The sequence below is a fragment of the Acanthochromis polyacanthus genome, chromosome 6, assembly GCF_021347895.1.
Source record: "Acanthochromis polyacanthus isolate Apoly-LR-REF ecotype Palm Island chromosome 6, KAUST_Apoly_ChrSc, whole genome shotgun sequence".
In the NCBI taxonomy this organism is placed as follows: domain Eukaryota; kingdom Metazoa; phylum Chordata; class Actinopteri; family Pomacentridae; genus Acanthochromis; species Acanthochromis polyacanthus.
Window position 1 is genome coordinate 27094075 of NC_067118.1, and position 15578 is coordinate 27109652.

Sequence of the window (15578 nt, forward strand, 5' to 3'; positions counted from 1 at the left end):
TGAGGAGCGACAAAAACAGGACAAACACCGGTTTCCAGGGGGTTAGGAGGGTATTTATTTGAAAGAGTAAGTTTACAACAACACAACATGTGAGCAGAAAAATCACAAAGTCTGTCTTTAGTTCAGCTGAAAATATTAGTTTTTGTCTTTTTCACCAAACTTTTCAGGAAGTAGATGAAGAATAATTAAAGCTCTCATGCAGAAGTCCAACTTATATTTTGGATCCTTGTGGAGAGTTTAATCTTAGAGTTTGTAAAGTTGTTGAGTTTTTAGAGTCACATGGATTGTTTTGACATTTAATAACCAAGTCCTGAAATAAAATTACAGTTGTGGATTTCTGTCATTTAGTCTGAATTAAACAAATAACAGCAGCATAAATCTTAAACTTCATTATGAGGAGTCTGGATTGAGGTTTGATGATAAATGATCAAAACATGACATTTAGGTTGGTTTAAAGGAATGTTCCATCTTAAATCTTTGAATGTTGACCTAAAAGGTTGGTTAAAAATCTAAAAGTATTCCACCTACAAGGTCCTCACACATCCACCTTAAAGGAAAATTCCACCAAAAATCCCTGGACATGCACCTAAAATGTTGGTTTAACCAAGTATTCCATCCAAAATCCTCAAAGAGACCTGAGGGTCTGGTTAAAAGGAATATGCCATCTAAAACCTCAACTAGGACAGTATGTGTAGCAACGACAGTAGAAAGAGGTCCTCTCTCTGTGGAAGAACCTCGTCCGAGTGGCAGCTCCCTTTCTGCTCTTACCTTACTCACTAAACACATGTGCCATGGAGGACTCGAGTAGTTGATGTTTTCCTGCTGCAAAGTTCTCTTTTTCAGCTTTCTTCCACGTCTGATCACTCCTGACCCAGTTTTTGTTGACGTTTTTGACCCTTTTTCCGAGCTTTGACCAATCCGAGAACATGAAGTACATCATCGGCATTGACAGTGTAACCAATGGAGGGAAAACCAGCCTCACCAACCGCCTGATCGAGAACCTGCCCAACTGCTGCTGGTCCATCAGGATGACTTCTTCAAGCCCCAAGATCAGATTGAAGTTGGTGAAGATGGCTTTAAGCAGTATGATGTCATCACTGCTCTGGACATGGACGCCATGATGAGTATGATCTACGCATGGCTGGAAAACCCGGTGAAGTTTGAGAAGTCTGATGGCGTTAATAACACCCTGGACACAGAGATCGTCCTGAAGTCCGACCACAAGGAGGAGGAGGAGACTCACATCCTCATTGTGGAGGGCTTCCTGCTGTACGCCTACAGGCCTTTGATCGACATGCGAAACGGTACTTTATTTCCCTCCCATATGAAGAATGCAAAAAGAGGAGGTGCTCTGGGAAGTCCACGGTGCCAGACTCCCCCGGCCTGTTCGATGGTCACGTCTGGACCATGGACCTGCAACATAAGAACATCTGCTCACTGTGAAAGATTATTGAGAGCAGCTTTTTGTGATTTCTATGCAGAACACTATGATGATTGCTGAGCTGTGCATTAATAAATGATTTAAGAATATAGAGTATTGTTGCTGTTTATTATTGTTCTCAGTTTTACTATTAAATGTACAGAGTGCTGCTTACTGTATTTTATTGCATTTTAAAATTTACATTACTGCACAGAACATTTCAGATTATTTTACCACAGATCAAGGGTACAGATTGTTGTTGTTCTCTGTGTATTGGGTAGTACTCATTTTGATTTAGACTGATTAGTAAACAGAACCCTATGATGTTTATGGTTTACAACTGAGAACTAGTTGCTAAAAGTACAGAATATTATTTCTTATTTTAGGTGTGATAATTGTCAGTAAACATTCTAAAAAGTGGAAATTGACAGGGTTATATATACTGCTGTTCTTGCACAATATTTGTCACTTAATTGCCCTCAGGATACTGTCATTGAGCTTACTAGTTTTACATAACAGGCAGATGCTGCAGCTAATGATGTTGTAATTCACATAAACAAGGAAACAAGTCCATCATAATTTGAATGTTAACAATTCAAAATGAAAAGGTCATGTACCGCTTTCCTACTGGGTTAAAGAGCCAAAAAAAATCAAACATAAAAAATACTTTGTAAAAGCAAGAGGTCGGTAGCAGCTTTCATTTTTTCTTACAACTTTTTGGTGGCCCCCCCAAAATATCTGTTGTACCCCCCCTGTGCCCCCACACAAAAATTAATCTGGATCCGCCCCTGACCGTCAGGTGAACAGTTTCAGAACTTTTTGATCGCACCTCATAGCCTATTAACCATAATCTTTATCCTTAATGTGTGATAGTAACAAAACAGCAGAAGCAGCTCATAAATACGTTAAATAATAATAATGGCAGTTTTCTTTGAAGAGCACTTAATCCAAACTCATATCTTCATCGTCGTCCTTCTTGTCTTTGGAGTCGCCGTCCTGGTCTGACTTTGTCTCCGTCTCCATGGCTTTTGCAAAAGCTTCCACATCTATGAAAAAAGTGCAGGAATTAGGGCAACTAAAGAAGATATGTATTTTGTGCAGTTTTCTGATCCTTAACATCTATAAAATATCAGTAACATACAGTCAAGATAAAGCATAAAAAGTTGCCAGAATGCAAATATTGTTGCGTTGCATTATAAACAATCAAAAACCCAAATATATTTAGTTCACAATGACATAAAACAGAAAAGTAGAAAATGATTATTGAGAAGCTTGAAGCTATTTCTTTGTGTGAATGAATCGTCATAACTAAGTTATGTCCCAGAAAAAAAAAATCTAAAGTGTTATCTCTAAAGACTCTTTCACTCCAACACTTGGCTAGTTAAACTAAAAGCCTAAATGTCAGGCTGTCCTTCAGTCTTTCTAAATGCAGCAAAACATCTAACAGACTTTTCACTTGAAAACTTAAATCTTACATTTTAAACGATTAGGTGTTTGATTTGTAACTTGCTCTATGAATCTGTGGGAGACTTGCTAAGTGAAAATGATCATACTTTACTTATAAACCTGGGGAAGTAGTACAAAGTGTGCAGAAGCATTATTCATTAGTACAAGTACCTCTGAACTGTAATTATTGAGAGTACTTAGGTTCCACCACTTATGAAATGTTAAATCACTGTTTCAGTTTCCACGCTGCATTATCATCTCATGACAATCAGAATGTAGCAGCAAAACCTACAGCAACAGAAGAACACTGACCTCCTTTGTTCGCTGCATCGACGGCCTCCGCGGGCAAACCGAACTGGTTCATTAGAGGACCTAACTGCCCCGACGCCAGAGCGCTGCTGAACATGCTCATAGCCTGCAGAGACACAGTAAATACCACAATAAGACACGAAATACCAGCAGGACTGACCTGAATCCTGCTGAACAGCACAGTATCTCACTCTTCACGTGATATTTATGTAGTCAGGACAATAAAATGTCAGGTTTAGAACCAAGATGGAAATCAGATATACAGCCTGAAACACATTTTTAGAACAAGTTCCGTTGTTTCATGTTAAAAATTATTTTAATGTAAATGAAAAGTAGGTCAATGGGCAAAAATTAATAATCTTGGGAAGTACTTAACATTTCACAGATAGCATTTTAAATGATACAAACTTTATGATACAACAGTTTCAGATAAATCAGAGATGGTTGAGCAGAAGACTCCTGATAGAAATCTATGAGACAAAAATATTTGAGTGGAATTTTCACAATTTTTACACTTAGAGACCAAAAAGCACCTCTACAAAAATGAGCACGACAGGTGTTTAATGGCAAATAACCGAAACACACTTTTCTACGACTCAGAAATCATTTCAGTCAGCTCCCTTCTAAATGATACTGAGCTGTGAACTACACAGAGCGTCCAGCAGTGAACAGCCTACCTGCTGAAACTGAGGTGAGCTGAGCGTGTTGTGAAGCTCCTCGGAGCTCTGAGGCAGGGATTCTCCGGACGGCAGATACGGCATCAACCTCTGCTGCACCTCAGGGTTGGCCAGGATGGGAGCCATGATCTCAGGTGTCAGGACGCTGGCCAGGTCCACTGCAGGGAACAAACACCACCACTAACTAAAAAAACATGTTCTCCACATTTTCTTACCTACCAGTTAAAAAAAAAAATCATTGATTTCCACAGTGTGCATGTTTGTGTGCTGGTCTGTACCGAGGCTTAATGTCATCATCTACAGCTACACATTTACATAATACATAGGGTTTTGTCCGTTAACTGAAGAAAAGTGACAAAGAAGCAGACATTCAGTTCCAGCAGGAAACTCCACTGCTAGTTTTAAAAACAATATAGATTTTAAAAAAGGGTTTATTTTATATGCTCTGTCTTAAGTTATTTTTACTCCACCAAGGAACACAGCGGAGATATGTGACAACCGGCGTACGTTTGTCTGTCTGTTATTTCATCTGTGAGCAACATTACTCGAAAACAGACTAACGGACTTGAATGAAATTTTCAGAGAAGGTCAGAAACGGCACAAGGACCAAGTGATTAGATTTTGGCAATGATGTGGCTCATAGTCTGGATCCACAGATTTGTTAAAGATCTCTGTATCACTGCGAGACAGCGGCACGGCCTCACTGTAACTATGACAACAAGTGAATTGCTGATGATCACATGATTGCAATTCTACTACAAATTGACCACTGCAAACTTAGCAGGACTTATCCATCCAACAAAAGGAACAGGACACAAGGAACAAATGATAAATTGTGGGGGTGTTTCTGAGTCCCATCAATTCCCGTCGTCCGCTACACGTTCAGGTCACATTATTCAGTATCCATACATAACGTACACATGCAGAACACACACCTGTGCTCAGCACGAGGTCATTTTGTTTGTGGGTACATCTATATTAAATGGCCACATTCTATTTTGCCGTGATTTCCGATCATCAGTAACTATTTTTTGAAAATGCTGCATTTCTACAAAAAAAATTCTGCATTTCTGACAATGCCTTACGGGGGAATGAACAGCCTTGGTGAAGTACTGCGCTCTCTGAGTGCTTTTCTTGTTACTTTTGCCATTTCAGATTTAGGGTTTCTATCTTCTCTATTTTCTTTCCCTTTATGAGCCAATCAGTTATTGGTGAAGCACTTCGAACTGCATTAGCCTGTATGAAGAGTGCTGCCAACTTAGAACTAGATTAACAAAGAGAAATTCATGCATATAACACAATAATGTTCAGCATTGACTGCTTTAAGGTTACATTCAAACACAAACACAAATCAAGGCTGCAATTGTCCATCCTGTCTAATCTGCTGATTGTTTTCTTCGATTCTTCAAAGACATTAAGTTTACTGTCATCACCACATTTCACTAGATATTGCTTAAAAAGTGACAGCTACTAATCTACAACCAGCTCGCTGGCTTCACCCACACCAGTACATTATCTAGAGCTGCAATCTTCAGGTCATCTGGTTGGTTAATGTGCTCTCATCTGATCAAACTGGTGTTACTCTGACAAAGAGAGAACTGCTACAGTCTTCCAGGATTAATCCTTTCGTAACAAGACATAGCCGCTGTGGCAGCATTTTGTTAAAACAGATGACCAAACAGCCGAGTATCGCCCTGTTTTAGCTATCATTCTCTCCCTGTTCCTCCAGCAGGCAGTAGATTTGAGTATGAATGCATCGACACTGTTTGGGTGATGGACAGAGTGACTGGAGCAGGACGGGGAGCTGTGCCTAATGCAGTGTGGCAGCGTAAAATTAACTAAAACACCACACACTGCAGTATTTTTAAGGAGGGTTCCTGCTTCTGCAACAAACTGAATTTATGATGTTATAATTGCACCATATTACAGACACTGCTGCGCTCACAATGCTAATTATTTGCTGCTTAATTAGTTGAAATTACGCTAATTAGGCCTAATTATACATTTTGCCTCTGGTGGTTGTTTAAGTTCCGGTCTTATCTCAGTCTGCTCCTCACCTCCCTGGCTGCTGGCGGGGACGTTCATGGTGGCCAGGATGCTCTGCAGGTCCCTCAGCTGGATGGGCTGCGTGGGGTTTGCTGCTCCCGCTGCCAGAGAGGACACGGCGGGGGTGGAGGGGGTGGTGGCCGTGGGGGAGGCGGCCGAGGTGGCGGAGGGAGTGATGGGGGTGGTGGGCACCTGGGAGGAGCCGAGCCGGCTGGCAGCAGAGGTGGAGGTCGGGGTGACGGCTGTGGACGGACTGACAGGAGAGAAAAACACCGTGGAAGTGTTGGTGATCATCGGACCAACAAACTAACCCTCAGTCTGAGACACTGATGGACAGCTGCAACCTGTGGTGGTTGAAGTGGTTTTTGTAGCTGTTTTTCTTTTTTTTACAAGAAGGTCAAATAATACACAAATACACTGCATGTCCAAAAAAAAGTTGCCATTTGGATTTAACTAAGCAAATAGGTAAGAGCGTCACATCTGATAATTACTGCAGTGATGAATACGTTTCAGCTGCAATAATTTATTTAACCCTAGCTGAAGCAGTGAGCAGCTTCTCATTTCTTTAACAACCGTGTTGGAAGACATATGCTGTGGTCATGGAAAGGATGTTAATCTCTCTCAGACAGGTCAAATTATTGGCCTGCATCAAGCAAAGAAAACAACTAAGGAGGTTTCTGAAGCTGCTAAAATCAGGTTAAGAACTGTCCAACGCATTATTAAAACCTGAAGGATAGTGGTCAACCATCACCTTAGAGAAACAAATGGGGTCTGATGAGTGCAGATTTACCCTGTTCCAAAGTGATGAGAGTAAGAAGAGAGGAGGATGAAGTGATGTTCTCATCATGGCTAGTGTCTACCAGCCTGTGGGGGTTAGAGTTATGTGGAGTTTTTCTTCTCTGATAGCATGGGCATGCTCCAAGATGATGATGTCAGGATTCATGGGGCTCACATGGAGAAAGAGTGGATCATTGAGCATAAGACATCATTTTCACACATGGATTGTCCTCCACAGAGTCCAGACCTCAGCATCACTGAGAATCTTTGGGATGAGCTGAAGAAGACTTTGTCTGATGCTCCCATCATCAATATAAGATTTTGCTCAAAAATGAATGCATCTCTGGACAGAAATAAACGCTGTGACAATGCAGAAGCTTATCGAAATGATGCAAATGAGTGCCGTACTAAAAGCTGAAGGCAATCCAACAGAATATTAGAGTGTGCAAGTTTTTTTTTTTGGCTGGGCTGTGTAGTAAAGGTGAAGACTGACCTTCTGTCCCCAACTTTGAAAAGCACTTTAAAAACACCCCAAAGGATTAGTTTCATTCAGCTCAACCACCTCAGTTTTGCCTGAACATTTTACAGCATGAGATCTGGATATTTAAAAAAAAAGCATTTGTGAATTTTAGCTTGATATAACAAGTATTTCAGGTGACAAAATGTTTTCAAAAACTGACCATCGATCCACTTTCAGCACATTTGCTATGCTTGAAAAACAGCATAAAAACAGCAAAAGACTTTACTGTTATCTTTACGTGACACCATTGATTGAGAATCTGCAATATTGGACAAGTAGATCCAACAGTCTCTGATTATGGCTGAGTTTAAAAATCCCAGGATTATTACCTCTTTTTTAAAGTTTCTGGCTCTGATAAATGTATAGGTTTTTCAATTTTTAAAAAATGACAGCAAGACTTTAAAACCTGCTGCCAAGATTTCGAGCTCATAGAGTTAAAAAAAAAACCTCCTTATCAATTGCTTTTGACAAAGTTTGTGTTTGTAATGTGCTTATGTAAAAAAAAAAATCCCTAAAGAACACCAGCTGAAGCCAAAAGTCTCTCCATATAACATAATAAAGTCTTGAGCTTGTTGTGTGAAGTGCCCAGATTTAGTTAGTAAATTGTTGCTGTCTAAACAAAACCATGTATGTGAAGGTCTCCAGCAGCCAACTATAATTTTAAAGACCAAACAATTATGAAAGAAAATCCATAATGGATGGGGGACGCTCTGGTAGAAAACTTTCAAGTCAAATCACTGTTGCTCATACAGCACATTTAAAGCAGACAGTTATTCTCGTGTAAAAATAATAAGACGGGCGTTACGAACTAACCTAACAAGTTAACCTACAGCAGTATTCTAATAATACTATTACAAATATTAAAACCCCACTACAACTTGATCTGACTCTAATAAACACTCACACTAAGACTCTACAGTATTATTTTTAGAGGCTCAGATAAAAGCTGTCAGTCCAAAGCACAGCTAAAATGGTCAACTTTGACTTTGTGTTCCGTATCTTCTTTAACTCTGTTTATCAACACTTATTCATAAAACCTCTCTGTGTTCTACTAAAACTTCAGTTGCATCTGTTGGCCCATTTTCTGCTTTCATGGCTGCACCTCAAACATTTCTTGGCAACGTCTCGTCTTCTATGTTTGACGGTTTTCCAGCAGTAATGAGAAAAATATGCCACGGCTAAAATAATATTTTGGAACGATTTCTTTTTGGATTGTTATCAGGAATATACATGAGGCACCTTGTGGAGGAGTTGCTGGCTGCAGGAACGCTGCTGCTGCTGCTGCTGCTGCTGCTGCTGCTGCCCAGAAGGTTGGCCAAGCCTGGACCAGCTAGAGCCCCGAGACCGCCTGATGTTCAGAGAAACAGACACATTATTCTAATCCAGAAAGCTACTTTGTTTAGATGAAGGACTAAAGTGAAGAAGCTTCTTACCAATCCCCCCCAGGCCGGTTGGTCCAATGAGCTGCATGAGCTGGTTGTGGCTCATGTTACCCAGAAGACTCTGCAGACCACCTTCACCTTCACATTAAAGCAGAGAGCAGATGACGCCCAGCATGAGGATATTTCAGGTTGTTCACAGTGACGTGTTAAACTATGATAAGTGCTTTATGAGTGTCTGTTACCTCCCAGAGCGGACAGATCGTGTCCTCCGCTGCCGCCGCTGCCGAGAGCTCCAGGCATCGGCGGGTTGTTCAGATACTCGTTCACTTTACGGCAGTACTCCTCATCCTTGTCGGTCTTTGGCTCCTGAGAGCAGAAAAAAACAACACTTTCCTCATTATTTTTTAACAGTTTAACAACACTGAGAATTAATGATGTTATTGTACAAAATGACTTTCTGCAGCAATCACTTTTCTGTTGATCTGAAGTTCAAACAAATTAAAAAGACGCCATTAGAGATGGTGTTAAAAGGGTAAGGCTGGTGTTGTATTCTTATTCCTGCCAAGGACTCATAACATTGTAAAAAGTTCCAAGTAAAAAATTAAATTCAGTTTTGTTAGAAAAAATATTATTCTGTGAGCTAGGGATGGCCTGATCAGGTTTTGTTTTTTGCCCTCCATGTGACCCAAGTCATTCAGTATTTAGAATCTGCTGATACCAGATACATTAACCTAAATAATATGCACTTACATATCATAGATAAGCTGGAACATCTAGCTGCAGCACCCAGTTGGAGATTGTTACTGTTTAACACTGTAGTGATCATAAAAGGTGGGCAAGTCTGCTTTGGCAAACAGTGAGCATCAGAGTGACTTAACTAGTAAGGGGCACCATGACAAAGACTTTGATGATGCTTAATGACCTCTAGCCAGTGCACACGGATTAAATTCTGCCAGGATTGACTAGATTAGTGTCAACCGCCGGTATCATGTGGCCGGAGGCTAAAACAGCCTTATCAGCACAGGATCCATGAGCAGTGAGCTCAGTTTAGATTACAAATATCAGTCAGTTAAAAATTGCCTTGATTGGGATTTATTTTGAGCCTGAAATGACCCAAGATCTTGTACAGAGAAATTAAACTTACACTAAGAATGTGCATGTGTTTTAAATGGATAAAAAAGTAAATGGAGCATAAATAAATATTTTAATACATAAATAAAAAAATGTAAGAAAAAAATACATAATAAACTCATGTCTTAATTTTTATCTCTTATTTTATCCAGCTACATTTTCATCCATGAATGGTTATTTACAAGTAGTGTATTCTTGTATTTCCACATTTATTTTGGTATCTCAAGCACACACAAGCCTGTTGTGTTATTTTTCTATTAACTACACACAGTAGCTTCACATGAGGTTTGAAACTCTGCCTTGTTAACATTCAGTCACAGAAATACTGAAATACTTAAATATAGAGATATAGAAACAGCTTAAGTAACAGCTGACATGTTTACATATAGATATGAATTCAAGACTTATTAAATGATGCCCCTTTTCATTGCCAAAATGTATTTGTTTTTCATGTATTCATGTTTTTAATTATGTATTTGTCCACTTATTTATTCATATTTAGGCCAAGAGAGACTGTGGCCGCCCACCTAGTAAACATCAATAGAATTATGTGTAGAATTTCATAAATAATACAGAAATAATATGAATAAAAGAAGATGTATGGAACTAGACATGAATCCAGTTAATTTCATTGTTAATTGTCATCTCCAAAAATAATGCATTTTTCATTTATCTTCATGTATTTATTCATATTTCACAAATTTTTGCTCACTCTGATTATTGTCAAAAAACAACAACTATGAAATAACAAAACTTATAATTCATTTACACATGTCTCTAAATACTTTCCCACTTTCTCCATTTTGTCTGTTTAATATTAAGAACAGGTCACAAATTTGTACATTTGTCTTTTGAAAACCGATCATTTCTGAAAAAACAAAAAAACAAAATGTCACTGCAGTTTTTGTTTAAATAAACGCTGTAGAAGTAAATAGTACACTTTTTGTAAATTCTCATTTTTTTCCCCTTTCTCTTCTTTCTTTATTCAGTCTATAATGCAATGTCTGCTATAAAGCCAGCATGTCTGACAGGATGTTAGTTGTATTATATAAAAATGTCTGAAAACAGCAAACAGTGTCACAGCTGCACTTCTTTATAAATCCTACAAATAATTTAGGTAAAATGAAAGATTTTGCTGAATTAACAGACAAAGTGTGATTCGAAACTGAAGTGATTAGATGACAGCTGACCTCAGAATAACATATTCTTCTATTCATACCTGCATCCAGAAGAAGAGCCTCTTGGACCCGGCCTTGAACTTCAGCACATACACTCTCCCGGTGGTGCACTGGTTCACCCGTTTGAACTCACAGTCATCAGGGAAGATGATCAGGTCCTGAATCAGGAATGAAAACAGTTACAGCGATGCTAAGAAGTCACACACAGGTTGGTCACACCCAGACATCGTCACCTACATCGTCCACGTTCCCGGTAGTCCGATCCTTCCAGCAGAAGTGGATGAGGGAGTCGTCGGTCTGCTGGATGTAGACTTGACCTTTACGCTTGTCGGGCGTCACCGTGCTGCCCTTCATGGTCATCTTACCAGCTCGAAACTCCACCAGGTACTTGCTGGAGGAGCCGCGGGATCCAGACACCATGCTGGGGAATAAAGCTCCAGAGGCCATGATGAGGAGGACTGACTGCTGCTGCAAAGAGGAAGAGGAAGGTCTCAGTCTGATATAGGAGGTTATAAAGTCACAATTAAATGACTACACAGAGCAGTGGTGTTCCAACACTTTCTTCTTTGTGCCTATAACGAGTGAATTAAAACTGAATTTACTCTCAGATGTTGGGAGTCTGGCGACAAAATAATACACTAAAAACATCACATCACATTAAAAAGCACAGGGCTGACTGCTGGTATTCATTCAGGATTCATTCAGGATTTATTCCATGAAATATCTCTGAGACACTCACCTCCTCACCCTTTTAATCATCTCTTCTGTGTTGTGCTGTTTCTTTCCTGTACATCAAGCAGATGTTTGGCCTGTTGTCTTTCTAGTGTCTGAGTCTAATAAACTGATCAGCTTGTGAAGTCTTCACTCCAAGTTTTCACTCCAGCCACATGGTGGGTCTCAATTAGGTTTATTGACTTTAAACAAAACCTCACACTGATCCAAAACAACAGAAAGAACACAGCTCTGCTTTCTTTGTGCACTAAATGCGGATCAATCAGTCCAGGCGCTTCAATCAGAAGTGAATGTAGAGCCTGATGTCAACTGTCATTATAAGTGAAAACTACCATGAACTCTGTTTGCTACATTTTATCCTCTGAAGCTTATTCAAGTCTTGACATTATTATAGTTTAATGCTGTAAGAATGAGTGTAACATTAAAACATGAAGCCTCTGTTATAGTTTCTCTAGTGGTTTGACTACAAACAGCATAGAAAGGAAACATTAAGTTTAACAAACCTTTTCTGCCTGTGACAAATTACAACTGAACATAGAAAACATTTTGGTTGCCAGATGATTCCCACTGTAACTTTTTGTGGCAATATTTATGCTGGTAACCACCGAGGCAGCACATCTTGAGACACACCTAAAGTGGATGATACCGAAGCGTTCAACAAGAGTGAGTAAATCCCTGTACAATATCCCAATATACACATCAAATGATTTCAACCTGTATCATCTCTCTATAACTGCATTATTTCTAGCTTGACATGTGAAGTTTTGAAGTATGAACAGTCAACAGGAAATACTTTCAAACAACTATACTGAAAATACAGCCACCAAAAGTAAAAACTCAGTGCAACAAAAGTGAAAACACCTGAGATCACTGACACTAAACTGAGTACAGCTTCCATATTTTATGAACATGGATACAAATTGACCAGTGCACACGTAAATTTGATCCGTTTTCAACCCTTGCTTGCACTCTGGCACAAAACTGCCAAATTAAGCTGTGCTGCAGAACATGAAAAGCAGCCGGATGAATACTGGGAATACATTCTTTATGGTCAAGATAATGGTTTAAAGATGGCCCCATCTTTAAACTTGATTTCTTTTCTGATTTAGAAAAGTTGTTGTAGTATTACATGATTTATTAATTTGCCATTTCTGTAGTTTATCATGCAGTCTGTGTGTGTGTGACATATACATATGTATACAGATAGAAGTTAACATAATAAATATATAAATCAAAGATATATGTAATGTTTTGTCTGACCGGCAGCCCAAAAGCCAAACATTCTTACATGTTTCCTTCAAATGTTTGCTTAAAATATGGAGCAACCAATGATTAGTAGAATAATTGTTAATTAAATTCGTTTTGATCAGCTCTGCACTGAACAGTTCTCATTCTCACATAATATACAGCAACTGTGAATGAAACATCAGCTGACGATGAAGGAGACTCAGAGGTACACTGATAATAAAGGTACTGAATTTGTCTCACTGCTAATCCAGCAGACTAATTTGTCATCAGAAATATTCATTTCTGTTTCCAAATTAAATTGTATTTTAGCCCGATCGCCTATTGACTGTATTTGTATTACAACCATTCAGGTATAACAAAGCTTTCCTAACATGATATGGAAATATAAAATCCAACAGAGATAATGATTTAGAGGTGGATTTGAAACAGACGATGTAACTGGAACAGGACCTATCCCAGTTTTCCCCTAATAAGACAGTAACTGGAGCAGCCTCCAGCCACAGACGCACCGCAGATGACTCTGCATCCTGCAGACACAAGCCTGTTTTCAGCTCCGAGAGCTCACGACTGAGCCGCAGCTTCACAATTCAAACACATGGGATAAATATGAAGACAAAGTCATAGTAAATAAGTGAGAACATATGAAAAATAAGAGGTTTATACTCACATTTGTCTCTGAATTATCGCTCAGCTGCAGGACGGTCGAATTCAGCGTCGTTTATTGTGATTGGCTGAACGGTGCCGGTGCTTCGCTGTGATTGGTCAAATTGTGTGTCAATAAGGTGGGCTTTAAACCTGCTGCGCATGTTCGGTAGAGACATCACAACAGCCTGGTTCTGAATGACACCTGCATGTTCGGTGCTTTTTAAATTATTACGATCAAGTCTAACTGGGGTTAGAACTAGTATTTTACAAAATGTTAATTTTAAAAATAAATAAGTAAATAAACACATTAATTAAAAAACAGGCTGTAAATAATGTCCACATAAAAATGTGTATTTTTGTAAATGGTAGTCTTTTATTTAAATCAGCAAAAACAAGAACCAATCTTTAATCATGTCGTTACCATGCTGAAAATGTGTTGCTTTGCTCATATCTGTGAATTTTGAACTTGAGGACCATTGTGTGTTTAGAATATGCACCAAATTTACACAATTTAACATTTCAACACAACAGGGCTTTTCTTTTCTCAAGACATACAAGTAAAACTGGGACATAAAGGACACATTTTAAACATTTAGTCCAGGGATATTTAATAGTTTCAAATCACCACGATCCTTCTAATCAATCCTGCTAACAAATGTCAGCTCTGTAGTCTCTCACTCCTCTGTTCCAAAGAGCTTCAAATTAGTTTAAAACACTTTAACCCTTTAAAATGAATTATGCATTCACATAATCTACATCTTCCAGCCCTTCCTTGTGTCTAGTGTAACTAAATCAGTGTGGTATGAGGTGTGTGTCACTTGCATGTTGTCTTGATAGCGGATGTGCTTTTAAAAAAAATTTCATTCTTAAAAGTTTCTAATTGTATTGTCAACTTCATTGTTGTTGCCTTTATCTCCAGATAATTTCCAAAAGAACAGTAAATGCCACCAAGTTTGAGTTCTTATAGGTTTCATCAACTAGAACATGCATGTACAGTAAGTCCATCTGTATCCTTTAAATCTTGTATCGTGTTAGGTTGAAATTGTGCTCCGAGGTGCATAATTACAAACAAAATTAGATTTAACCGAAGTAATGTAAAAATCAAACAGTTATACTTTGGGGTCCAGTTTAAGGTTAATATTTACTGTACAGACTCTATATTTGTATAAACCTGTGGCCTATCTACACTTTCAGAGGTAGAAATCAGAGGAATATAAATCTAGGAAATTACAAAATTTCACACATAAAAGGCAGTTTTGGTTCTCTGTCCTCTGTTTAAGTTTCTTGAGACCCTTTAGGTTAGTTTTATAACCAACAGATCGTGACAAACAAACACTGGTGTCAGAGGACTTAAAGGAGAATACCGGTTTATTTTCTAATTAATGTAGCTAATGTGGCTTTAATGCCGACTGTAACAGACTATAAGAAAGATTACAGAGCATAGACAGTCTATGCTCTGTAATCTTTGACTTTGTTGTAAAGATTGTTGAGTCTCACAAAACAGCATGAGTGCCCCTTTTTAAAGTAAGATGATTTTTTACATTCATCCTTTTAAATGTTTGTTTCTGAAGTTAAATACAGACAATAGCTGCCTGAAACAGACATTCTGCTCCCTCCATCATGGCTCTCCTTCCTGTGACACATATATGTGGTCTGTTTATATGTGCAAGGCTGACTTTCTTTGTGGTCATTCTGACACTTCTGAGGAAATTCAGCAGTTAAATACGACAGATCACCCCATGAACTATAACGAGATCAGTCGCAGTTCATTTTAGTTCGATCACTGGTTGTAATTTTTGGAACTAGAGTCCACAGATGAGAAGCGACATCAAACAGAAGACGAGACATGGAAGCAGAAAGACATTGGGGCGTCCTGAAAAACAACATGCCTCTGGGAACTGGTGGTGTTCCTGCACTCAGAGCTCTTCTGCCAACTGTGGAGGAAAATTTTTGCTGCTCAGAGTGGAAACCTATTGATGACAGACTGAAGACTCTCTGGGTGAGGGTTATCCAAACTGTGGAACTACCACAAGACCAAGAAAGGCCGGACCAAACACTCAACTCTCC

The 15578-nt window shown here is 38.9% G+C and overlaps 1 protein-coding gene across 2 annotated transcripts; it reads right to left on the reverse strand.

Annotated features, from left to right (window-relative positions):
* Nucleotides 1-31: 31 nt before the first annotated feature.
* LOC110946459 (proteasomal ubiquitin receptor ADRM1-like) lies at nt 32-13647 on the reverse strand. 2 transcript variants are annotated; one of them, XM_051949552.1, is made up of 10 exons: nt 13534-13647; nt 11124-11354; nt 10928-11044; nt 8820-8943; nt 8629-8715; nt 8435-8543; nt 5910-6151; nt 3853-4010; nt 3179-3281; nt 32-2466 (listed from the first exon to the last, which is right to left on the reverse strand). In XM_051949552.1, the coding sequence occupies exons 2-10, from the start codon at nt 11331-11333 to the stop codon at nt 2363-2365; spliced, it is 1254 nt and encodes a 417-aa protein (XP_051805512.1). In that variant the 5' UTR covers nt 11334-11354; nt 13534-13647; the 3' UTR covers nt 32-2362. The 2 variants fall into 2 exon arrangements, with proteins under 2 accessions (XP_051805512.1, XP_022043687.2); XM_022187995.2 differs by having other exon boundaries at nt 11124-11351; nt 13534-13616.
* Between the last annotated feature and the right edge of the window lie 1931 nt (nt 13648-15578).